This window comes from Camelus ferus, chromosome 13, assembly GCF_009834535.1.
Source record: "Camelus ferus isolate YT-003-E chromosome 13, BCGSAC_Cfer_1.0, whole genome shotgun sequence".
Taxonomy (NCBI): Eukaryota; Metazoa; Chordata; class Mammalia; order Artiodactyla; family Camelidae; genus Camelus; species Camelus ferus.
Window position 1 is genome coordinate 39675339 of NC_045708.1, and position 23627 is coordinate 39698965.

Genomic DNA, 23627 nt, shown 5'->3' on the forward strand with positions numbered 1-23627 from the left:
CGCAGGTGCATGAGCCCAGCGATGGGCGGGAGTGGCACAGAGGGGACTGGGAGGCAGCCTGGTAACTGCAGGGCTGGGGTGCAGACCCAGTAGGGTCTCTGGCTTTTCTCTTGGAGGGTGGAGCTATGGGCGGTTTTGATAGAGTAGTGAAATGCCCTGGTTGGTTGAATGATTGCTCTGACTGGTTAGAAGACAGATGGTAGGGGCTAGGGTAGAAGCAGAGAAACCAGCCAGGAGACTGTGAGCCACTGGTGGTGGCTTGGACCAGGGGTAGCAAAGAGGCAGTGAGAGTAGGTGGATTCTGGGTGTATTTTGAGGGTGGAGGCTGTTGCATTTGCTGACAATTTAGATGTTAGGTGTGGGAGGAAGAGAAGAGTGGAGATTCCCAGTTTTGGCTGGGCCTACTGGAAGGATGGGGTTATCATTTGGGGAGCTGGGAAGTCCAGGGGGAGAGGCTTAGCAGGGCAAACTCAGGGTTCTAGCTTGCCCCTGTCTGGACCATTCAGCAGATGACCAAGGCACCACAGCAGCAGCAGGACACGTGATCTGAGCTCAGGGAGAGCTGGGCTGGAAGTTGTCAGCATGTCAATAATATCCAAAGCCACCAACTCAGAGATCACTAAGGGAGTGCATCCAAGAGGAGGAAGTGACCACCTGGGTCAAATGCAGCCCGTGGGTCAAGTAAGATGAGGCCGGAAAACTGATTTAGCGGATCCAGTGATGGGATCCGATGATCTGATTTAGCCGCAGAATGGCCAGATTGAAGAAGCTTCTAGAGAGACTGCAGGAAGAGGAACTGAAGATGGCCAGAGAGTACAGATGCCTCCTTTAAGGAATTTTTCTATAAAAGGAGCAGGAACATGGGTTGTGGCTGGAGGGAATATGAGGCCAAGAAAGGTATTTTCCCTGGATGGGAACTACAGGGGCAGGTGTATGGGCTGATGGGGATGATACAGACAAGGGAGGCTGGCAACGTGGGACGGGGAGAATTTCTTTGGTGGGTGAGAAGGGCTGTTTTCTGGCACACAGTGGGGACAGGGGCTCAGACACTTGATCCTAATAGGTGGGGAGGCGGAGAAGCGGGCAGAGGTGCGAGCAGCTGGGTAGAGGTGGAGTGGGAGATGATGGGGGTGTCTCTTTACTGCATCTGTTTTCTCATGGAGTTGGGAGGCATGGCATTATCTGGAAGGAAGGATGCGGAGACGGTTCAGAAGGGTTCCGCAGCTCTTCACCAGACGCTGGTCCAGTTCCGTTCTTGGACATGGTGTGTAAAAAGAATCCGCAGACTGAACCATCTGGAACACCGAATTTGTGCTACAGTGGAATTCCTGACTGTACACATATGACATCTTTGCAGATTAAAACCAGAAATATTTGTCGAATAAGTCCCTTGAAATGTGTGATTAGTGCTGGCTGGAAGTCAAAAGCAACAGGATCTTCAAGACTTGGCTAGTTGGTGAGGTGGGTGTGCTGGGTACATGAGAGGCAGTGGCTGGAGAGGGGTCGAGGCTGCGTGTAGAATGATGCCAAGCCTGGACCCGCGAATAGATCTGGGTGCGGGGTGTGGCATCTAGGAGTCGGCGTCACGGGGGGAGGGGTGGTGGGAGGCGAGGAGGAGGACCTGAATGGGGTGGTTTAACGTCGTTTGGGGCGGGAGAGGCGAGAGGGTTGCCTGGCCAGTGGCAAGACAGAGCCCAGGAACTTTGCGGATGTGTCTGTCATCGCACGCAGGGCTCAGGGTGAGGGGCGGAGAGAAGGCATCTACAGGGCACGCCGGGACAGCTTTCCAGCCCAGTTAGAGTTTGGGATTTTTTTTCCTCCCTCTGAGGGTAATCTGACGTGGTTTGGGAAGGGCGAGGCTGAAACTCGATCCATCAATTCTGGGGGGTGGGGGGAGCCAGTTAATGTTTAATCAGGTAGGATCATCCGATGGGGCTCGAGTGGCGTGATCTCCCGGGCCCCGGGCGTCGCGCACCCACACCCCAGCAGGTTTCAGCCTCGGCGTTGAGGCGCTCTCGGCTGCAGGCGGACTCAGGCTTAGCTCGGGTCCGAGCCCGGGGGGCGAGCCAGACAGTGAGAACTCTCGGGTCCCGTAAGCGTGGCCACGGCGCGGAGCCCCGAACCCAGAGCCCCAAGGCCGGGCCGCGCGGGTGTCCCTGTTGGGACCCCAGGTCCCGGCGCGCGCCTAGAGCTCCCCACAGCGAGGCACAGTGGCGGCCGGCCTTGGCCAGCGCGCTGCCCCCGGGTCTCCCCGCCGAGCGCAAACCTTTCCTCTCCCCGCGATGGGCGCGGACAGCTCCTGGCGGCCATGGTGGCCCCCGCTGCTGCTGCTGCTGCTACTGCTCTTGGGCCCTGGAGGCTCGGGCGTACAGGAGGACGAGGACGGCGACTACGAGGAAATGGTGCTCGCCTTCAGGTCGGAGGAGGACGGCCTGACTGACACGACCCAGCACGTGGCCACCGCCAGCTTCCATCGCTGCGCCAAGGTGCGGGCGCCAGGGGCGAACCCGCGTGGGGGCCCCAGCGGTGGCTGATTCCTCTCCGGCCTCAGTTCTCCCCAGTAAGGGAGAGTCTAGAGAGAAGGTCTCCAGTGCCTTCTGCTCATCCCAGGACGGGCTTGGCGCAGATCTTGAGGACGGCAGGCACTGCGGCAGGGGACCGAGTACAGTAGTTCTTTGGGGTGCGCTGTGCTGGGGAAGGCGCACAGGGGTGGGAGACTGGAACACGTCAGGTAGGGCGAGCAGAGCACCTCCAGGACAGCCTGCGCATATCCCAGACATGCCGCACCACCGAGGCTCTGGTGGGGAAAGGTGCTAAAGCCTGGACCCCGCTTAGAACGCCCCCCCCCCCCAACCCCTGCACAGAGGAAACAGACTTGCTATTATTATGCATCCTGAAGTGGATGGGGGAAATCTGGGCAGTGTAGTTGTATTGTGGGGAGTGTGCGGGGTGGGGAGTGGGAGTGGGGATGGTCATGGGGATCTTGGGGAAGGACAGCACTGCCGTGGCAGGGGTGGAGTGGGAGGGAAGGTGAATAATGGGACTGGAGGCAATTTCTACAGGCCACAAAACTAGTATTGCATCCTTTTCAGCTGAAGAAAAGAACAGAACTAAAGGCAAAGGGGCAGGAGTTATTCTCAAGGCCCTTTATGGTCCTTGGGGTCCTCAGGCAAGGAAGGGCTTTGTGGATGCTCATGAGCAGGAGGTGGGCGCACCTGGTAGCTGGGACAAGGAGGCTGAGCCCTTCAGCCCACGCGCAGGTCCTGCCGGCATAGGCGGGGGTGGGCAGAGAGAGTTTCCTGAAGATTGATGCCAGCACCTGGCTCTAGGGTTATGGGAGCTTCTGCCCAGGGGGACCGCTGGTCCCTCCAATTATAACCTTCCCAGGACTCGACTGAGGTCCCACTACAGGACTTGGAGTCAGCCCTGGGGTTGAATCCTGGCTCCATCACCCACTAGCTCTGTGATGCTTGGCTCGTCACTTAACCTCTGAGCCTCCATTTCCTTATCTTCAAAAGGGAGGTGACAGTTCTTCCCTAGGGTCTGTTGTGACATTTCAGTGCTGGGCAGATGGAGGAATGAAGGGGAAAGGGCTCTGTTGCTCACATGCGTGACCTCACCGGGATGTGAGCCAGTGCAGAGAACACTGTAGTTATTTCCCTGGCTGCTGTGTGACCTCCCGGTGACATCCTCTTTACTCCAAACTGCAGCTCCTGGAGCAGAGGGAAAGTTCTAGGCTAATAGACACCAGGCCTGCACTTCTGCCCCAGCCCCTCTGCCTAAGTGTGCTAGGGTGGGGAGGGATGTCAGGCCCTTAGTGTTACCTGTGCCTGGTGTCAGTGGTAGTGGGGAGAGACCTCTCTTCTTCGGTCTGGGTTTCACAAAAGAGTGACATTTACTTAGCTCAAATCACCCTCTTTCTTGTTCCCTGAGCCTTTCACCTTCTAGAAGGATGTTGCTGGGTTGTGGCAAGGATGAGAAAGGGTGTTTCAAGTCACCACTGTCCCCAAGTAACTATTCTAGGAGTAGTGAGTACTCCATCTTGATAGGTAAGCAGTGACTGGACAACCACCTGAACCAAATGCTTGAGAGGGGAGAAGGGTGGCTCAGTGGTAGAGCACATGCTTAGCATACATGAGGTCTTGGGTTCAATGCCCCATACCTCCATCAAAATTAGTAAACACATAAATAAACCTAATTACCTCCCCAAAATAAATAAATTAATTAAAAAAGACACTGAGGGTATTTCTTCCCTGGTGGAAGTTTGAAACAGACCCTCCAGAAGTTCATTGATTCAATGGATATTTTGTGGGGATTGAATTTAGAATGAACATTTTTTTGGCAGGCAGATAAAGATTTAGACCAGTCCTTTTATTTTATTCATGAGAAGCCCAGAGAGGGGGGGGTCCACCCTCCTGATGCATTAGAACTAGTCTTCCAGGAAAAGTCTCCTTCCACTGCACAGAGTGCTCTCCCAATTCATTAGAGTTTCATTTAGTGGAGGGCATTTTAGATGGGCCTTTGAAACATAAATAGGAGTCTAACAAATGAAGGGAACAGGGGAATTTTATTCTAGGGGGGGGGGGTAGCATGAACAAAAGCGCAGACCTGGGAAAGCCAGAGATGGAGAATGGGAAGCACATGTCCACAGTCCCTTATCCACCTTCTGAAATGTAAAACTGCTCCCCAAACCAAAAGGCTTTTTGTAATTTATTTTGTGGTAACCTGACCTGAACTGACATGAGGTTGTTTATAATTTATCCCACTGATATATTCACATTCATATTTATATTAACAGATTTTTTGCTGCATAGATTATAATATGCTGGTCCAGATCCCTCTGAGCGCCCTGACTGCCTATTACTACCTTTCTAAAATCCAAATAAGTTACAAATATTGAAACCCATTTGGCCCTAAGACTTTGGATAAAGGATTGCAGACTCTGTGCTCCTCTCTCTGGTGCGCATACAGAGATGTAGGAGATTAGGCTACAGAGGTAGGTTAGAGAGGGGACCAAGGAGAAGCATGGAGTTTGGACTTTGTCAGGTTATGGGGAGCCACTGAAGGTTCTTGAGCTCAGGTGTATCTGTTTGAGAGCAGCAGACACAGATAAAAGCTAACTAAGAGCAAAAAATCTGCTCTGGCAGACCACGACTTGAGTCTTTTCTCCCACTTGAAAAGTGTTGCCTTTGCTCACTCAATCATCCCTTCTGTTTGCTAGATGCTTTACGCAACCACCTTTCCTAGCCTTCCCAGCAGGCCTGTGCCATAGGTATTACCCCGACAACATAGAGTTGATGTCTGAGTCTCAGAGAGGTTGAGTGACTCGCCCGTGGCCACACAACCAGGAAATATTGAGGCTGGGATTCAGTCCACATTTTTGGTCTGCCTCCAGAGGGGGCCATGGAGGTACTAGAACGGGGAGAAAGTGATTTTTCTTTTCTTTTCTTTTCTTTTCTTTTCTTTTCTTTTCTTTTCTTTTCTTTTCTTTCCTTTCCTTTCTTTCCTTTCTTTTTCCTTTCCTTTCCTTTCCTTTCCTTTTTTCTTTTCTTTTTTCTTTCCTTTCCTTTCCTTTCCTTTCTTTTCTTTTCTTTTCTTTTCTTTTCTTCCTTCCTTTCTTTCTTTCTTTCTTTCTTTCTTTCTTCTTTCTTTCTTTCTTTCTTTCTCTCTCTCTCTCTCTCTTTCTTCTTTCTTTCTTTCTTTCTTGTCTTTCTCCCTCCCTCCCTTCTTTTCTCCCTCCCTCCCTTCTTTTCTCCCTCCCTGTCTGTCTTTCTTTCTCCCTCCCTGTCTGTCTTCCTTTCTTTCTTTCTTTTTCTTTTCTTTCTTTCTTTTTTAAAGAAAGTGATTGTTTCTAATTGGGGTATGGGGGAGAAGGGTGTAACTAGGAAGGCCTCCAGGAGGAGGTGGACTTCTGGCAGGGCCTCCAAGGGTGTCCAGGCCTCAATTAGGCCCACAGACAACCAGGTGCAGGTGCAGAGGAGAACCTCTGTTGACTGTGGCAGTTCCATTTTTTGCCTGACTGCCAAGTTTGAAAGTGTGTATAAATTAATACTAGTAGTTGGCCTCTGTGTGGTGTTAGGGGTCCTAATTTGGTAACTTCTGTTTATACCTCTATACTCGATGGAGTTTCTTTTGTTGTAATTCTAACTTGTAAACAGAGGTGGGCGAGGCACACATAACATTACTATTCTTTTTTTAACGTCATCATGTCACTCCTTGCTTGGGGCCAGGACGCCTGGAGGTTGCCAGGCACCTACATGGTGGTGCTGAAGGAGACCTACCGCTCGCAGACCGAGCACACTGCCCGCCGCCTGCAGGCCCGGGCTGCCCGCCGGGGCTACCTCACCAGGATCCTGCACGTCTTCCATGACCTCCTCCCTGGCTTCCTGGTGAAGATGAGTGGCGACCTGCTGGAGCTGGTGAGCTCCCTCTCTGGTCAGGGTACTTCCTGCCAGGGCTGGGCCACCACATACATATGGGGGACAGTCCTTGGTGTGCTGACAATCAGGAGGCAGCAAACATCCATTAAGCACTTATTGAGAGCCCAGCACAGTGGCTCCTGGCCTTCAGTACAAAATGCCCTGTAAGCTTGGCCAGTCCTCAGTGGTACTTCCATCTTCACTTGGAAGATGAGGAGACCAAGGTTCAGAAGGGACCACCCAGACAGCTAGGGGCAGAGCTGGCTTCAAACCCAGTGGTGTGTCTGCTAGCTGTCTTCATGCTGATGAACTTGCTGCCTGTGGAAACCCTATAGGGACAAGGCCCCATGACATCAGTTGGGCCTGAGTCATTTTATAAAAGCCTGTCTCAAGGATCCAAAATTCCTTTGAAGCTGATGCTATTCAGAAGGTTTCTCCTGTAGGTCAGGGAGGCTCTTCTCCCTCCAGCCTGGCCGTGATGTCACGTCTCTGGTGGAGGAGCCTTGAAAGCATGGGTAGTTGAGAACAGCTGGCCTCCCTTCTCCTCATCCTGGTCCTAGTGCTTTAAATGAAAATCCTTTCTTGGCAAGTCTCCCTGCTGAAGAGAAGGGGGCTCCACTTGAAGCTAGTGATGGATGTAAGATTTGTGGCCTTAATTTAAAGGCAGAGGAGAGTCCTGAAAATGCATCTTTAAAAAAAAAAGTCTTGCTTGTTTTAGCCTCTGTCCCCTTCTCTCCAACCCACCCCTCTCCCCTGTCCTCCTAACTTGATGAGGACACATGGTTCCCATTTTCACACTGATTTTCCATGTGCCTAGGGTGTATCACAGCCTCCTTTAGACACTGAAACCCAGAGTGGGACAGGGTCTTGCCTGAGGTCACACAGCATAGAACTGGCAGGGCCAGAATTGGGCCCAGGGCTTCTTGCTCCACTGCACAACCACTGCATCGTTTAATTCAGCTCAGCACACAGTGGCTGAACAACTGGGTGTTAAGTCCTGTGGGGACAATGACATGGATTGGACAGTGTCCAATCCCTTCATCTAATAGGGGAAACCTCAAGTTAATGCTTCCATCAGTCTGCTCACCACACATTTAATCAGCACCTACTGTGTGCTGCAGACTCAAGGATGAACCAGACCCAGCCCTTTCCCTTGAGCTCACAGTTCAGAAGGGGACACTGAGGAGTGATGGGCAGTGCAGTTAACTGGGGAATGGCATCCCCAGTGCAGTGGTGGGGAAGGAATCAGGAACCCACAGAGCCAGAGGGCAGGTGTGAGCCCCAAGGCTGGGCAGCTTCTCAGAGAAGAGATGCTGCTGACAGCAGGTCACAGACATTTGCCTTCAAGAGCTGGGCTTTGGCACCACGCCAGCCTGGCTTCACATCCCAGCTCAGCTTCTCACTAGTTTGTCTAACTGTAGGCAAATTCCTTCACCTCCCAGTTTCTCCCCTATCTGTAATTTGGGTCTAAAAATACAGACCCAAATGGAATGGTCATTTAAGGACTAAATGAGATCGTCAAGTATTTAAGCAGATGCTAAGCACAGAAACTCACAGAGGTGTGCACAGGTTACGGAAGCCCACGGGAATACTAAGGCACCCAGAGATGAGTTGCTGTGACGAGTTGATGTGAGAGGGAAAAGTGTCACCTCTGCCAGGTGGGAGCTGGTGCCGTGGCGGGATGTGGTAGAGAAGGGGCTGCCCCAAGGAGGCCGTGGTCACCAAAGCTTGTGGCCATTGCAGGAACCTTATGCCAAAACAGGCTGGGAGTGGAGAAGGCACCCTCATCCCCGAGACTCCTACTGGAACTCCCTCTGGCTGAGCCCAGCTAGAAGTCGCTGCAAGGAGGCCTGGGTGCCACAGTCTGCAGGGTCAGCCTCCACTGCGCAGGATGGAGAAGGGCAGGAATGGATCTGGGGAAACAGAATGGCCAGTGCCGGCATCATGATTTGGGCATGGAGTCCAGGTCCAGCCTGCCCGGAGCCTGGGCACTGCCTGGCTCACCAGATGGCCTATCAAGGCATTCTCTGTGCCAGTTGGTATTGGGCTCCCCAGCCTGAGTGAGGAGTGAGGAAACCCAGTGCCAGGATGGGGGCAGGGAGGGTGCCTGTGTGTGACTCGGGACAGGCTTGATCATGTTGGGTAAGGGCTTAGCTGTGTTTGTTGTTCACCAAATGGCTTCTGAAGCAGAGCCCCCATCCTCTCCGGCTTCTGCAGGCCCTGAGGTTGCCCCACGTCCAGTACATTGAGGAGGACTCCTTCGTCTTTGCCCAGAGCATCCCGTGGAACCTGGAGCGAATTCTCCCTGTGCGGCCCCAGGTGGATGAACACCACGCCCCCAGTAAGCCCCCTGCATCCTGCTCCTCTCCATCCCAACTGAGTCCACATACAGCTCTCTCTTCCACAGGGATGGTCCATGCCGCTCAGGGGCTTTAGAGCTCAGCACACTCCAATGACCCCACCTTTTCTGTCTCATTCCCTCCCCCACTCCAGCTCCCACCTCTGCCTTCCTACTACCTGTACAATGCAGGAGTCTTTTTTTCCCCCCCTCCCTCCTTTCCATCATCAAGCAATGCTCTTTTCTTTTTTTCTTTTTTAATTTTTATTTTTTAATTGAAGTATAGTCAGTTCACAGTGTTGTGTAAATTTCTGGTGCAAAGCATAATGTTTCGGTCATACACATACATACATATATTCCTTTTCATATTCTTTTTCACTATAGGTTATTACAAGCTATTGAATATAGTTCCCCGTGCTACACAGTAGGACCTTGCTGTTAATCTATTTTATATATAGCAGTTTGTATCTGCAAATGCCGATCTCCCAATTTATCCCTCCATCCTCCTTCCAGCCCCGGGAACCACAAGTTTGTTTTCTATGTCTGTGAGTCTGTTTCTGTTTTTTTAAATAAGTTCATTTGTGTCTTTTTTTTTTAGATTCCACATATAAGTGATAGCATGGATTTTTCTTTCTCTTTCTGGCTTACTTCACTTGGTATGATGATCAGGAGTCTTTTCTTAAATGAGCTCTTCTCCCACTTTCTTGAAGTTCTTGTTTGCCTCTTCTCTCCTTTGGAATGGCCCAGCAGGCCGCACTTCCATGGCGACAGGGTAAATCTGACCTTGACACTCCCTAAGGCCCACAGGTCTTGGTGACTCCCAGAGCCCTGAGGACAGGATGGGACCCCTTAAGAGAACAAACAAGCCCTGTCCGCTCTGCCCGATCTGGCCTCTGGTCTCCTGCCTTACCCTGCTCAGCCTTCCTCCAGCATTGCTGGGCTTTCTGGGGCTCTGTGTCGGGGCCATGCTGTGTGTCCCCTCCAGGCCTCTCCTCTCACTCTTCCGTGTGCCTGAGGCAGCCTGGCTAGGGCAAGGAGGAGGGGGAGGAGAGACCAAGGATAGTGGCCTGAGTTCCGGCAGGGCCTTGTAGGTGGGTGGAGGTGGGTTTATTGAGCTGGGGAAGACAGGAAGGGCACCTGGTTTGGGGAGAGAAGATCAGGGTGCTAGTTGGACCCTGCTGAGTCTGAGGAGCCCATGGGATGAGGTTTGGAGCGGAAAGACGATGCAATGATATGCCAGGACTCAGCCAAGCCTGGGGACCAGTTCAGCCTCCATCCCTTACTGGTTCACGTGGAGTCTTGGGAAGCTACTTCCTTCTCTGAGCCTCCCCTTCTCATATGCAAAATGGGCACAGAGAACCCTGTCTGGTCCTCCTCATAGGGTGTGTTGAGGCCCCAGTGAGGTGAGGGATGGGCAAATGCTTTGGGAACTGAAAGGCTGGGTGCTTCCCCAGGCCAGAAGCAGATATGGGACCATTTTCTCCGGCATTGGGATGCCCAGGGATTGCCTTACTCCTCTCTTGTTCCCAGTGGTGCTGGGAGGTGGCGGGATGGAAGGCAGGAGTGTGGAGTCCATCTGGGATCACAGAAGGCTGGATGAGATCCCTGGGAGCTATTGGGTTGGGGTAGGGCAGAGTGGGCACCATGCAGACAAGTGGAGAGTCAGCTCGCCAAGCCTGGAGCAGACCCTTCCTTCACAGAGAGGCCACCTGGCACAGGGGTGACAAGCCCTGGCTCAGGAGCCGACTCCTGCCCTCAAACCCGGACTTCAGCAATCTCAAGCTGTGTGACCTTGCATAAGTCACTGACCGTCTCTGAGCCTCAGGTTCCTCTGCAAAAGGGAGGTAATGATAGTTTCTACCTCAGGGGCCGTGCTGAGGGATAAATGCCCTTCTTGCTGCGGCACGCATCCATCCGTGGCTGGTATAGAGTGAGGGTGTGTCATTCTCCCCTTCTCCCATCTCTTCTTCAGTCCCACAATAAATTCTCAAGCAGCCAGCATGCTCCAGACACTATGCCAAGTGCTGGGGACACAAAGACGAACAAGATGGACTTGGTCTCTGCCCCCACAGAGCTTCTGGTGCACAAAGAAGGTTCATCCATTGCTTAAACAGCTGCATGAGACCAGTTAGTCTCAATGGGGTAGGAGCTCCAAAGCAGTTTGGACCCGGCTGATGGCTGGGGGGTCAGGAAAGGCTTCCTAGGGGAAGTGACATTCAAGCCAAGACCTGCAGTGAGGACCATTAGCCATGCCAAGGGGAGGGTGTCCAAGCAAAGGCCCTGAGGCAGGAAGGAGTTTGGCCTGTGAGGAGGGGCCAAGAAGGTCATGGGCAGGGGCCTCCTGGGCAGAGATGGAGGGAGAACTTGGCTACCGTCCGAGCTTCTTGGGTGCGGCAGGGGCTGCCTCATGGGAAGGAGAGAGCTCCCCGCTCCAGAGAGATGCACTGGGCGCCCACCTGCCAGAGGTCACAGAGCTTTCTGTCCCAGACCAGAGGCTGGATGAGGCCACTCCCAGGTCCCTTTGCCTCTGAGTGATAACTGCTCTTGAGGTCCCTTTCCCCTCTGCGACATGCGATGACAGTAGACCCACCTTGCACAGGGGCTGTGAGGTTGGATCTCTGAAGATTCTGAGAGCAGTGCTGCGGTCTGGGGCTCGGCCTACCTGACCCTCTTCCTGCCTCTCTGCCCACAGGAGTCGCCCCTGCAGGCTCTCCCTGCTTCATCTTGCCCCCTCCACCTCTGTCCTGGGTAGGCGTGCCACCGAGAAGTCCCCTGCTGGTTTCATCCCATGTTGGTGCTTCCTTACTGGAGAATCTGAACTGACCCAATTAGAAATGATGAAGTGTAGATGGCAGGCGCTTGGTGAATTTCCAACACTGCTGTTTTCTCTGGGTTGTAACACGTGTCAGTTGGAACCCGTCACTATGAGCCATCCTGGCACCTTGCGGAGTGGAGAAAGCCTGGGCGTGGAGCCCAGAGGCCAGATCCATGCATCCTCCCCGAGCCTCAGTCTCCTCTCTGTGAAATGAGCTGGACACTCAGATGGCCAGATGGCCCCGTTAGTCTCCTTTTATCCTCCAAGCCCTGTTCTGTCTCCTCCTCGGGCTTGGGGAGCTGTGAAAAGTGTAAAGAGGGGCTTGGCTTATTTTTTCCCATTATATTTATTAGCTTTGAATGTTCGTATTGTTATTTCACATTCATATTATGCAGCCAGATTAATATTATGGTTCTCCTGCTGGTTTCACCATCACCAGCTGTGTGACCTTGTGCAGTTACTTACCCTTTCTGTGCCTCAGTTTCCTTGTCTGGGCAATAAAAATATAATAGTATGTACCTCGAGAGGATTTTTTTGACTTAATGTATGTAAGGTGCTGGGAGCAGGGCCTGGGATGTGATAAATAGTTTATATGTGTTAATGGTTATATTAACCTTAAGCTTATTCTTTCCACTTGAACAAATCTCCCCTTGGAAAGATGGAGGCGGCCTGGTGGAGGTGTATCTCTTAGACACCAGCATCCAAAGTGGCCACCGGGAACTTGAGGGCAGGGTCACAGTCACTGACTTCGAGAACGTGCCCGAGGAGGACGGGACACGCTTCCACAGACAGGTGAGCCCTTTCCTCAAGCGGGAGGGCGGCCCCGACCCTCTCGCCCCACCTAGAGTGACCCCACCCCCGGAGTGTCACAGCTGCGCTCCTGCTGCCCTCCACCCTGCGGCTGCTGCCCCGATCTTGCCATCAGGTGTGGGTGGGGGCATCTGTCCCGCCACTCGCTGATATATTTTGGGGTGGGTGGGCTTTCTCACTTGGGCCTTGTGTTTGTTGAGCAGGCAAACAAGTGTGACAGCCATGGCACCCACCTGGCGGGGGTGGTCAGTGGCCGGGATGCGGGTGTGGCCAAGGGCGCCAGCCTGCGCAGCTTACGTGTACTCAACTGCCAAGGGAAGGGCACAGTGAGCAGCACCCTCACAGGTGAGCCATGACTTCGGATGCCTCAGTCTCTGCATCCAGACCTGGCATGGGATGGAGCTTCAGCCCAGAGAGAACTGACTCCTGACCGACGGGGTCAAGGCAGCCTCTGCCCCAGAGGCAGAGTCCCAGCGTGTCAGAGAGGGCGGGGTCCCCGGGGGCACAAGTGTAGATGGAGAAACGGAGGCCCAGAGAGGGGCAGGGCTCAGCCCGGCTTTGACCCCTGGTCTTTCTACAGTTTCACACTGCTCCCCTTTTCAAAGCCTTTAAATTTGTTGTCTTTTGTGATGTTATTTTAGATTTGCTTGGGCCCTTGAGGTGATCTAAGCAAACTTTCTCCATCTTCTGTTTGCTTATCTCTAACACTAGGGGACTCACTACCTTGCATGACTGATTGGGCCCTGCAGGTCACCCTGTTCGGGTGGACTTGGTGGGGGAACTGGCAGAGGACTTTTTCCAGGCTCTTGCAGGTTTCTCTATCTGGTTGCCTCTGGTGAGGTCCAGCTGAGAGCTAGGACCCTGGAGGGGGTCTATGGACAGAGAAGAGGGTGAAAGATCTCACTTACTGAGTCCTTCCTGTGGCCAGACCTTGAGCAAAGGACTTTGTACTCCATACCCTGAGGCTGGTATTGTGATCTTGTTAAACAGTTGATAAAACCAGCCCAGAGAGGGGCGGTGACTTGCCTAGGGTTACACAGCTAGAGCCAGTGACCCCATTGGGGAAGGTACCAGCTCTGAGTTTGACCTCCACAGCAAGCCCGCAGACCCCCACGTCAGACACTGGCTCCTGAGCTGGCAGAGGCAGCCACAGGCCTGTTGAAGGGCTGGGAAGTTCTGGTGGCACCTGCCTCATGCTTGGTGAGTGAGCTCTGCCCCTATTCTTTCCTGTTTAGAGAACAGGTTTTGATGTCCATTTTTCAAGGCAAGAATCAATAATCCCCTGCCCCATCAGGTGACCCCTCATGCCTGTCCCACCCCTTTATCGACTGACCTCAGCTCAACAGGCCAGTTCCCAAAGGTCAGTGGGCAGAGGAGGGGAGACCCGCTGGTGCCATGAAGGGCCTTCCACAGGCCTGGTGCCCTGGGGTGGACGAGGTCCCCACTTTGGGAAAAGCCCCTAGCACACTACCTGGTGCAGAGCAGGGGCTCAACAGCAGTAGCTTTTACTTCATGGTCACCGCCAGTTTCCTCTGTAAGCAGACGTTGGAGCTAAAGTGTGTCAAGTCCCAGCACAGAAATATACATACAGCAGGTGCTTATAAATGGCAGCTGTCATTGTGGTTATTCTTTACCCCCCATCCCAGTTCTGCTCTCCCCGCTCCTGGTGTGAGGGGTAGCTGTCTCCTAGGACCCCAACTCCTACCTCTGCTGCAGCCCCAGGGACATCCCAGATCCAGAAGGTTCTGAGAGGTCAGCAGTCCACACCCACATCCGACAGAGCAGGAGCCGGACATGGTGTTAGAATCCAGGTCTCCGCTGAGCCTGTGAGCTCCCAGGCTGCACACGGCTCTGGGGCAGAGAAGTACAGCCGGGGTCAGGGAATGACACCCTGAGGGGGCAGGGTTATCACGTTACCGGCACCCAGCCCAGGCCCAGTGCCCCCAGCTCCAGGGCATGGGGTCTTTTGATCATTGCAGCAGTCAGAGCAGCAGTGTTCCTCTTCACACATGGTGGTGGGGCACATGGCTGTGAGTGGAGGTCAGGACTCCCTGGAGTTTGTTGGAGGGGTGTCTACACTGGCCTCAGAGGATGGTGATGGTCAGAGGCAGCACAAAGGGGGCCGTTCCTGTTCCTCTGAGGACCTTACATATCCTCTTGGTGCCTCAGTTTCCTGGAAAGGGAAAATAATAGTAAGGTTATTGTGAGGATCATGTAAGTTCCTATATTCAGGCACTTAGAAGGAGCCTGGCACGTCTAAGAGCAGCCTGGTTTTATCATTGCTGCTGTGGTTAATGTGCTTCCCATGTGTATTAGTCAGGGTTGTCCAGAGACACAGAACCAATAGGATGTGTGTCTATGTTTACATTTATATCTACAAATACATACATATACCCCACATAGTGGGATATTTATCCTAAGGAATTTGCTTACATATTGTGGGGTGGACTGAAATCTGCAGGGCAGGCTGGGAGGCTGGGACCTGGCAGGCTTTGATTTGATGTCGTGGTCTTGAGTATGAAGGCAGTCTAGATGCAGAATTCTTTCTCGGGGGACCGCCATCTTTTTTTTCTTAAGGCCTTCAACTGATTGAATGAGGCCCACCCCCCATTATAGAGGGTAATCTGCTTCACTGAAAATCTATTGATGCAAAAGTTAATCACATCTATCAAGTACTTTCAGGGCAGCATTTAAACCCATGTCTGAGCAAACACCTGGGCACCGTAGCCTAAACAAATCTACATGTGAAATTAACTCTCACAGGAGCCTCTAGGGTGGGGCTAGGAAAGGGAAGCATATCTCCTCAGAGGTGACCTTGGCTTTGTCTCTCAGGCTTGGAGTTTATTCAGAAAAGCCAGCTGGCCCAGCCTGGGGGGCGGTTGGTGGTGCTGCTGCCGCTGGTGGGAGGGTACAGCCGGGCCCTCAACGCCGCCTGCCAGCACCTGGCGAGGACGGGGGCAGTGCTGGTGGCCGCAGCCGGCAACTTCCGGGACGACGCTTGCCTCTACTCCCCAGCCTCGGCTCCCGAGGTGGGTGCTCCAGGAGTACGGGAAGGTGGCAGGTGGGCCCCTGTGGGCTTCATGGGGTGCACTCCTGAACTAGCCTGGCTTTGCAGGGAGGTGTCAGAGACTCCCAGGGCTGAGCCTGGACAGGGAAAGGGCTTGAACCTTCAGCATTCTCATCTGTAAACAGCACCATCCTCAACTCTCTCCCTTCCCCGCAAAGCAGCCCCGCCCTCACACCCTGCCCCTCTCCCTCTGAATGTCTCCTGAGTCCTCCGGCCCCTTCTCCCCATGCCCATCACCTCCACCTGGCCCCTATCTACTCTCCCCTGGGTTGACAACACAGCTCCCTCAGCTTTCTCCTGGCCTCCCTCTGCTCCCTCCCCCAGACCACCCTGTACGGGCCTAGGGGCTCTGCCCACATCACTCTCCTGCCTGGTACCCCCAGGGCCTCCCTCCCCACTATTCCCCTCCCACCTAGAGTTTCCCTGAGGCCTGGGTTGAGGGTCCAGGTGCATCCCAGGCAGGGGGGCTACGTGAGCACAGAGAATATGACTCTGACCCCAAGGGGCTGACTCAGTGGGGCCCATGCCCGTCTATTCCTCTGACCAACATGCGAGGGCACCTACTGGGTGTTGGGTGATTTGAGCACTGGGGGTACCAAGGGGAAGGAATCTCATCCCACTTCAACGACTTCACAGTCTTGGGGGGGATGTTGGGGGCAGGGGACTTGTGGGGGCACAGATGTGAGCCTGACAGTGCTGGGTCACCTTCCCTGACTGGTGGATTTAAAATCACATAAAGCAGGCAAAATCCAGCATGTCCTCCCCACCTTGCTGGCTCTGTTTTTCTCCACAGCACTTATAATCGTCTCATGCACTGTGTGGTTTACTGTTTGTTTACTGTCTGGGTCCCCCACTAGAATGTAAGCACCTCAGGGGCTTCAGGAATGGGTCTTGGCCAGTGGTAGGGACAGAGGGCCTCACCAGGGCTGGGAGGGCCAGGGCTCTGCCTGGGGAGTCAGATTTCCCTCAGGAGGGGTATTTGAATGGGACCCAAGCAGGTGTGTAGGAGGTAGTCAGCCTGGCTGGCAAGGTCTCAGTCTGTTCCTATAATCTCTTCCCTTGCCACCCACCCCTCACCTCTCCAGGTCATTACTGTTGGGGCCACCAATGCCCAAGACCAGCCAGTGACCCTGGGGGTCCTGGGGACCAACTTCGGCCGCTGCGTGGACCTCTTTGCCCCGGGGGACGACATCATTGGTGCCTCCAGCGACTGCAGCACCTGCTTCACGTCACAGAGTGGGACGTCACAGGCTGCCGCCCACGTGGCTGGTGAGTTGCTGCCCTACCACCTCAGCCACCGTGATTCTAACCACCCCTTTGGGAGCCAGGATCTGCGCCAGAACCCCATGTGCCAGGCTCTGTGTTGGACACGGGGGACTAAAGAGGAATCAGACTGATGGTGCCCTCAAAGACTCTCAGTCTGATGGGTGAGGCAGGTGCACAAACAGAGTAGCCAGGGCTGTGTGGAAGGGAGCCCAGAGAGGTACCCACCCAGCTTAAAGTTCAGGGAAAGCTTCCTAGCATTTTATTTGGGGTTTGGTGGATGAATAGGAGTTTACCTGGCAAGCAAAACAGCAATAGTCAAGGCTCAGAGGTATGGGAGCAGGATGTAAGATAGTCTTACTCTTTGGCTGTCTTTTAACCTGGGGTTGCAGGTCTTTTAACTTCTGAGGAACAGCCTGGTGTGTCTCTGTGCATGTGTGTGTGTGTGTGTGTGTGCGCGCGCGCACGCGTGTGTGTACCAAGAGAGGAGTCCCAGATCCGGAAAGAGGGCCAGGCCACCACTATCTCTCACTGCCCGTCCCACCACCAGGCATTGTGGCCATGATGCTGACGGCCGAGCAGGAGCTCACCCTGGCTGAGCTGAGGCAGAGACTGATCCATTTCTCTGCCAAAGACGTCATCAACAAGGCCTGGTTTCCCGAAGACCAGCGGGTGCTGACCCCCAACCTGGTGGCCACACTGCCCCCCAGAACCTATAAAGCAGGTCAGCAGGGCGGCAAGGTGGGCAGAATCCAGACTGGGGCTTGGTGGGTCTCGGGAGGTCTGTGTGACCTGGGTAGGCTTGTCCATCCTCATCTGTGGAGGGAGAATTACACCAGAGGTCCCTAGAAATGGGAGGAGATGCATAGAAGAGGCTCAGAAAGGGCTTGGCAGGGCGTTCATGATGTTTTGATGGAAAAATTGATCATGTTCTTTAAGGCTGCTCTCCCTGACCAGGAGCCAAAGGTCTGGCGTCCCCTGTGAGCAGAGCCCTGACGGAGGCTCCGCTCCCCAGCGCCCCTCCTCACCCCGGGCCTTGTTGCAGGTGGGACGCTGTTCTGCAGGACCGTGTGGTCGGCACACTCAGGACCCACGCGGATGGCCACGGCTGAGGCCCGCTGCACCGCCCCCGAGGAGCTTCTGGGCTGCTCCAGCTTCTCCAGGAGCGGGAGGCGGCGGGGCGAGCGCATTGAGGTGACCTGCAGGCCCCCGTCGGAGCCTGAAGTGGGGTTCTCGCTTCCAGGTCCAGATCCGCCTGAGCCCCTTCCTCTGCTGAGCTCCAGCGCCCGCCTGCAAGTTAAAGCAGGACGGGGCACGTCTCAGTCACATGGCTGGGTGCTGCTGCAGGGAGCCACACTGAGGTTTCCCGGGAGACTGCAGGACGGTGGCTAGATGGATTCCAGCGACCGACCGTCTGGGGAGCGGGAGGGCTGGGCATGGGCCAGGGGCTCGCTGCCTCTGGACTCACTGGTCCCCAGGGCTCTTTCACTCAGATGTTACATAGTTCCAGCAGCTGAGAAATCTTCTCAAACCAGCAGCAGAGGGGACTTGATATTAAGGCCACAGAGCCTTACAGAGATGCCAACTGGCCAGGGCGTTTTGGTGGAAGGACAGTGCCTCGGCCAGGAGGATGGGGTGGGCAGGCATTTCTGCCTGGGAGACGGTGTCTGGGAGTGTGTGTGACCATGCACTTGATCCTGCAAGTGAGAGTATGTGGGCGGCGTGGCCGAGAGCGGGTCAGGGCTGAGGAGGCGGGGGCCTTGCTCGGGGTCTTAGGTTTCCCTGTATCTGCATTTTATGGTCATGCTTAGAGCCCAGAAGAACTTTATTACACACAGCTGCCCATGTGCTGAGCAGTTTACAGGAGGGAGGTCCTGGTCCTCAGAGGGGCAGGCTCCTGGCAGGGACGGTGGAGATGGTATGAGGGACTGGGACCAGCTGCTTGAGCCTGTCCCTTTCAGCCCCCTCATTCTGTGTTTCAAAGCCCTTTCTAAAGCACGTTTCTGTTTCTGTCTTTGGCTTTCAGGCCCGAGGGGGCAGGCATGTCTGCCTGGCCCACAATGCGTTTGGGGGTGAGGGTGTCTATGCCGTTGCCAGATGCTGCCTGCTGCCCCAGGCCAACTGCAGTGTCCACACAGCTCCGCCAGCCAGGGCTGGTGTGCTGACCCAAGCCCACTGCCACCAGCAGGGCCACGTCCTCACAGGTAGGAGGCTGGGCCCATCCTGGGGTGAAGAGGCTTCCTTGTCTCCTGGTGCACCTGCTCCCACCTGACTGGTCCCATGCTGGGGCCCAACTGCCTGGTGCGAAGGCCTGTGCTACCCTTCCATCCCTGTGACCCTGGGTGGGCACCTCATTGGTCTCAGTCTCAGCTTCTTCCTCCCTAAGAAGAATGACGGTAGTTCCTGCCTCAATGGGTTGCCATGGAATGAGTAAGCCCTAGAGCACCAGGCCTGGAGCATCCAGGGCACTTTCTGACAGTGTGTGAGGGGCAGTTCAGGCTCAGGCCAGTGTCTCGTTCCTGCCCTGACTTATTTCTGGGTTTCCCAGCTCCAGCCCCAGACCCGAAAGAGATGGAGTCTGAATGGGGTGGGGAGGACAGACAGATGGTCCCACAGCATCCAGGTGTCTGAGCTGGCCCTCCTTTGCCCCAGGCTGCAGCTCCCACTGGGAAGTGGAGGACTTTGGCACCCATGGGCCACCTGTGCTGAGGCCACGAGGTCAGGCTGATCAGTGTGTGGGCCACGCGGAGGCCAGTGTCCATGCCTCCTGCTGCCACTCGCCAGGTCTGGAGTGCAAATTCAGGGAGCACGGGATCCCGGGCCCTGCGGAGAAGGTGAGAGGCGTGCTGGGCGGGGGACCGGGACGAGAGCCTGACACCCCAAGCGGTGGCCTGTGTCCCTCCTGTGCCACTTTTCTGTGTCAGCATTTGTGTGCCCACCACACCCTCACGGATCTGGGGGGTGGTTTGTGGGCTGGTCGCTGTTGGCGGCTTTTGCAGCTGTGTGGACAGCGTGTGCATGTGTGCTCCTCTGTGGCTGGGCCAGGTTTTGCTTTTGTCTAGTTTAGCGAGGTTTGCTCTCTGGGGCACCCTGCCCCTCCCTTGTGGAGAATATGACAAATGTTGCATAAGGAAGATCAGCCCACATGCATTCACTGATTCATCCACTCAGCACATCTGCTGGGAGGATGACTCAGCCGTGACCAAGAGGAGGGGACACCTGAGCTAGGGAGCAGCTAGCGGGGCCAGAGAGGCAAGGGAGGGTGTGCAGAGAGGGCGGGAGCCAGCTCTCAGAAACCACCCGTGCCAAGTGCAACCTGCGGCTTCTCTGTAAGTCTCCTTTTAAAAGCCACAGGGAGCTTCTTCAAAGGAAGCCCTGCAGAGTTCACTTTTAAATGAACTGGAAGAGGTTTTTAAGAGTGTGAGTCTGTGCTGATTGTGGTCTGCATGCTGCATTTCTGGAGGGCAAGGGCTGTTCCAGGTCCACTTGCTCAGCAAATGTTGAGGCCTGTGGCATCCCAGGCAATGTTCCAGGCGGTGGGGATACAAACCCGACTAGCTTTCTCTCCTGGCGCGTCCAGTCTAATGGGGGAGAAGGACAGCAAACAAATAAGTAACTATAGAGTAATTAAAACATGCTATAGAGGAAAGTAAAGCAGGGAAGGGAATGGGAGGGTCCTTCAGGAGAGGCCTCCTTGAGAAGGTGGGGGACATCACAGGGAACAGTGTTCAAGGCAGAGGGGGTAGCCAGGGCAAAGGCCCTGAGGTGGGAGTGGGCTTGGAGAGCAAAAGGAAGAGCCAGAGGGCTGGTGAGGTGGGACCCGAGTGGGAGGGGGAACCAGAGACAGGGTTTAGGTGGGGCCGGAGGGCCACAGGAAGGACTTGGATTTTTACTGGAGTGAGCTGGGAGCCACACAGGGTTCTGAGCCTGGGTGTGGGGAGGGGGGTGGGCTATCTGACCTGGGTGTGAGCAGGTTCATTCTGGTCGCTGTGTCGGGAAGACTGCAGGGGACAGGGCGGAAGCAGGGAGGCCCGCTGTAGACGGGTGGACAGCCCGGGTGGTGGGGGGTCCGTCAGGGCGGGAGTGTAGAGGATGCTGGAATCTGAAGGAGGGGCTGCACATCTGATGGCCTGGATATTGGGGGAGCAGTGGAGGGGGTGTCCAAGGGTTTTGCTTTGCTCTCGGACGAATGGCATCGCCCCTGACTGGGATGGGAAGGGCTGTGAGAGGTCAAGTGTCGGGGAAGATGAGGCATTTATGCGGGCCTGGCTCACAGCGTGCCGTGCCTTACATGTGCTTTCTTTTGTCCCCGGGCCCTGGCAGGTCACCGTGGCCTGCAAGGAGGGCTGGACGCTGACCGGCTGCGGGGCCCACCCCGGGGCCTCCCACACCCTGGGGGCCTATGCAGTGGACAACACGTGTGTGGTGAGGGGCCGGGACGTGGGTGTGCGAGGCAGGACGGGTGAGGAGGCCGCCGTGGCCATTGCCATCTGCTGCAGGAGCCGGTCAGGGGAGCAGGCCTCCCCGGGGACCCAGTGACAGCCCCGCCCAGGATATCTGCGTGGCTGGGGTCCCAGGCCTTGGCTGAGCTTTGAAGTGCTTCCTTTTTCCTCCTTCCTCAGCCCTCCTCAGCCTGGGCCCCGGGGGACAGAAGGCACCTCTTTCTCCTGGAGCTCTGGTGCTGGCACTTGGGGTACACTGGCTCCCTGCCTGGGAGAACCCCATCTCTTGGCCCGAGTCACCCCTCCCCAGACCCGAGCTGAGTGGGAGGTTGAATGAGCAGGGCCACAGGCGCCGGCAGCCCCTCCCTCACTGAGGGGCTGTGTCCACATGTCCATCAACAAGGGTCTGGCTGTGCTCAGCTCCCTGTCAGCTGCTCCCAAGTTGCCAGTGCTGTGGGCAGAATTAGCTTTTGTTGAGTTCTTGCTACATGTCAGCCAGGCAGTCAGTCCTCAGGCCTCCATGAAGGAGGTGGTAACCCTCCTATGGGGAGGCAAGGAAGCACTTGACGGCTGGGAGAGGCCAAATGTTGGTCAGAGGATGTGAAAGGTGGAAATGGCCCCTCACCTCCTGCCCACTCTGGGGAGGCCCGGTTGGGCTCCCTGATTATAGAGATGAGTTTTCCATGCCTCTGGGGATGCAGGGTGGCCCTGACAGGGGGTAGGGGGTGGTGGTGACGGGAATGGGGGTGGTGATGATGCTTCCCCAGATTTGGCCCATTTAAAAATGGCTAAAGGGCATCTCCACCCACATTCCACTGGGTTTCGGAGCAGCCCTGGGGCAAAGGCAGGGCCTATTCTACTCATTGGATAGATGAGGATACTGAGGCTAGAAGCCAGAGCCCAGGGTCAGCTGCCAAGACTCCCCAGTTCAAGTCCTTGCTCTTTCTCTAGAGAGATCAGTTTGGTGATCTCCAAGGGCCTGCCCAGTCCTGCCATTAGGACTCACCTCCTGAAGACAGCTTTTGCTGATAAAATTCCTAGCTCTTGTACCCACCCCTAGTCACCAGCAGTGGGATGACAGATCCACCCAGACGTGTCCCGGGTGATCACAGGGCCGTGCCTTTGTTTCTCCCAGCTGCCCTCACCTTGCACTGGTCCAGGCTTTGAGGTTCACCCAGCATCAGCCTGCAGCGGGGCATCACCCCAGGGCTGACTTCGGTTTGCAATGGAGGGCCACGTGGGCCGGCCACCCTCTCGCCCAGGCCTCCTTGCACCTACCCTGCGTAGTATACATTGCCATCCCCACTTCAGGAAGAAACTGGCAACCAGAAATGGGGGTGGTAAGTGCCCCCAAGTTTGCACCACAAGGAAGTGAGGTGGTATCAGGGTATAAACCCAGATTTGGCTCTAAAGCCAAGCCTCTTTTTACTGCACAAGGTTGGGCACCCCATCTTTGTAGTTAACAGAGGCTCAGAAGGGGAACAGAAACCCGAGGTAGCACCGTGATCACTGGACAGAGCACTGGGTGAAAGGCACATCAGGGGACCTTTGGTCCCTCCTCGAGCTTCCCCACCCCCACCCCAAGCAAACTAGCATGCATTTATCTTTTTGGTCTGTTTGTCTACAGCTCTCTGTTGTCTTTTTACAGCAAGCATTTTTTCAAGACCTCTGTTTTGCTTTTGTAACTTGAAGATATTTATTCTGGATTTTGTAGCATTTTTACTATATGGTGACTTTTTAAAATAAAAACAACTTTGTCATGACTCTGGCCTGAATCTGACTGTCTAGGATGAGGCCCTGCTTATACGAGGCACTTGGTAAAAGTCTGAGGGATGGTTGAGTGAACCGAGTCTTTGAGGCAAATTTGGATTTTGAGTCCCAGTACTTGATGAGTACCTATGCCTGACCTGGGAGAAGGTCGGCGTCTTCTCGTAGCCCGAGTTCCCCAGCGCCCAGGGCTCCTGTCAGCGGCAACTCGTGCCCCACAGTGTTCTAGATGCTCGGGGTCCCTGCGTCCTTTCTGTTCTCCTCTCCCAGCACCTGCACAAGGCCGGCGCAGTCAATGTTTATGGAAGAAGTTAATTATCCAAGTGGCTGAGGTTTCTGTAATGAGTCAGTACTACGTCCGTGCTCACTTTTCATGATCTGAAATTAAGAACAGTCTCAGAACTTTGCACTCTGCAATGTTCAATTGTCCCATTCAACGTGGGTGCCCCCAGCCCCACTCTGAGGCTGGCGAGCATAGCTGTCTTAAACAAGGCCTAGCTCTAAACAGCCCATATCGTAAGTTATAAGGGAATTGGCCTGCAAAGGCAAAAATCCTCCTAAACTCTACTTTCTGACAGTCTGGTGTCATGGGAAGTGTTCAAGAGCTGCCAGCTGCTAAGGGCCCGGCTGCCAGGGGATGTCTGTGTAAGTGTGCCCACTGGCACCTCCGCCTGCTGTGCACCCACCCCACCCACTGCCAGGAGGG

At 54.9% G+C, this 23627-nt stretch overlaps 1 protein-coding gene across 1 annotated transcript; it reads left to right on the plus strand.

Annotated features, from left to right (window-relative positions):
- The first annotated feature begins 1935 nt into the window (after positions 1–1935).
- On the plus strand, positions 1936–22917 carry PCSK9 (proprotein convertase subtilisin/kexin type 9). Its single transcript, XM_032494379.1, has 12 exons — positions 1936–2486; positions 6231–6419; positions 8637–8760; positions 12231–12364; positions 12586–12727; positions 15215–15411; positions 16535–16718; positions 17263–17436; positions 17758–17906; positions 18739–18916; positions 19365–19546; positions 21036–22917. Exons 1-12 carry the CDS (start codon positions 2283–2285, stop codon positions 21249–21251), a joined length of 2073 nt encoding a protein of 690 aa, XP_032350270.1. The 5' UTR covers positions 1936–2282; the 3' UTR covers positions 21252–22917.
- Positions 22918–23627: the final 710 nt, after the last annotated feature.

Bases quoted from the DNA above. Each gene is read 5' to 3' on its own strand.
- PCSK9 (XM_032494379.1), top strand. From the start codon at position 2,283: ATGGGCGCGGACAGCTCCTGGCGGCCATGGTGGCCCCCGCTGCTGCTG. The intron at 2,487-6,230 runs GTGCGGGCGCCA...GCTTGGGGCCAG, and splicing joins GCTTCCATCGCTGCGCCAAG to GACGCCTGGAGGTTGCCAGG. The intron at 17,437-17,757 runs GTCAGCAGGGCG...GCCTTGTTGCAG, and splicing joins CCCCAGAACCTATAAAGCAG to GTGGGACGCTGTTCTGCAGG.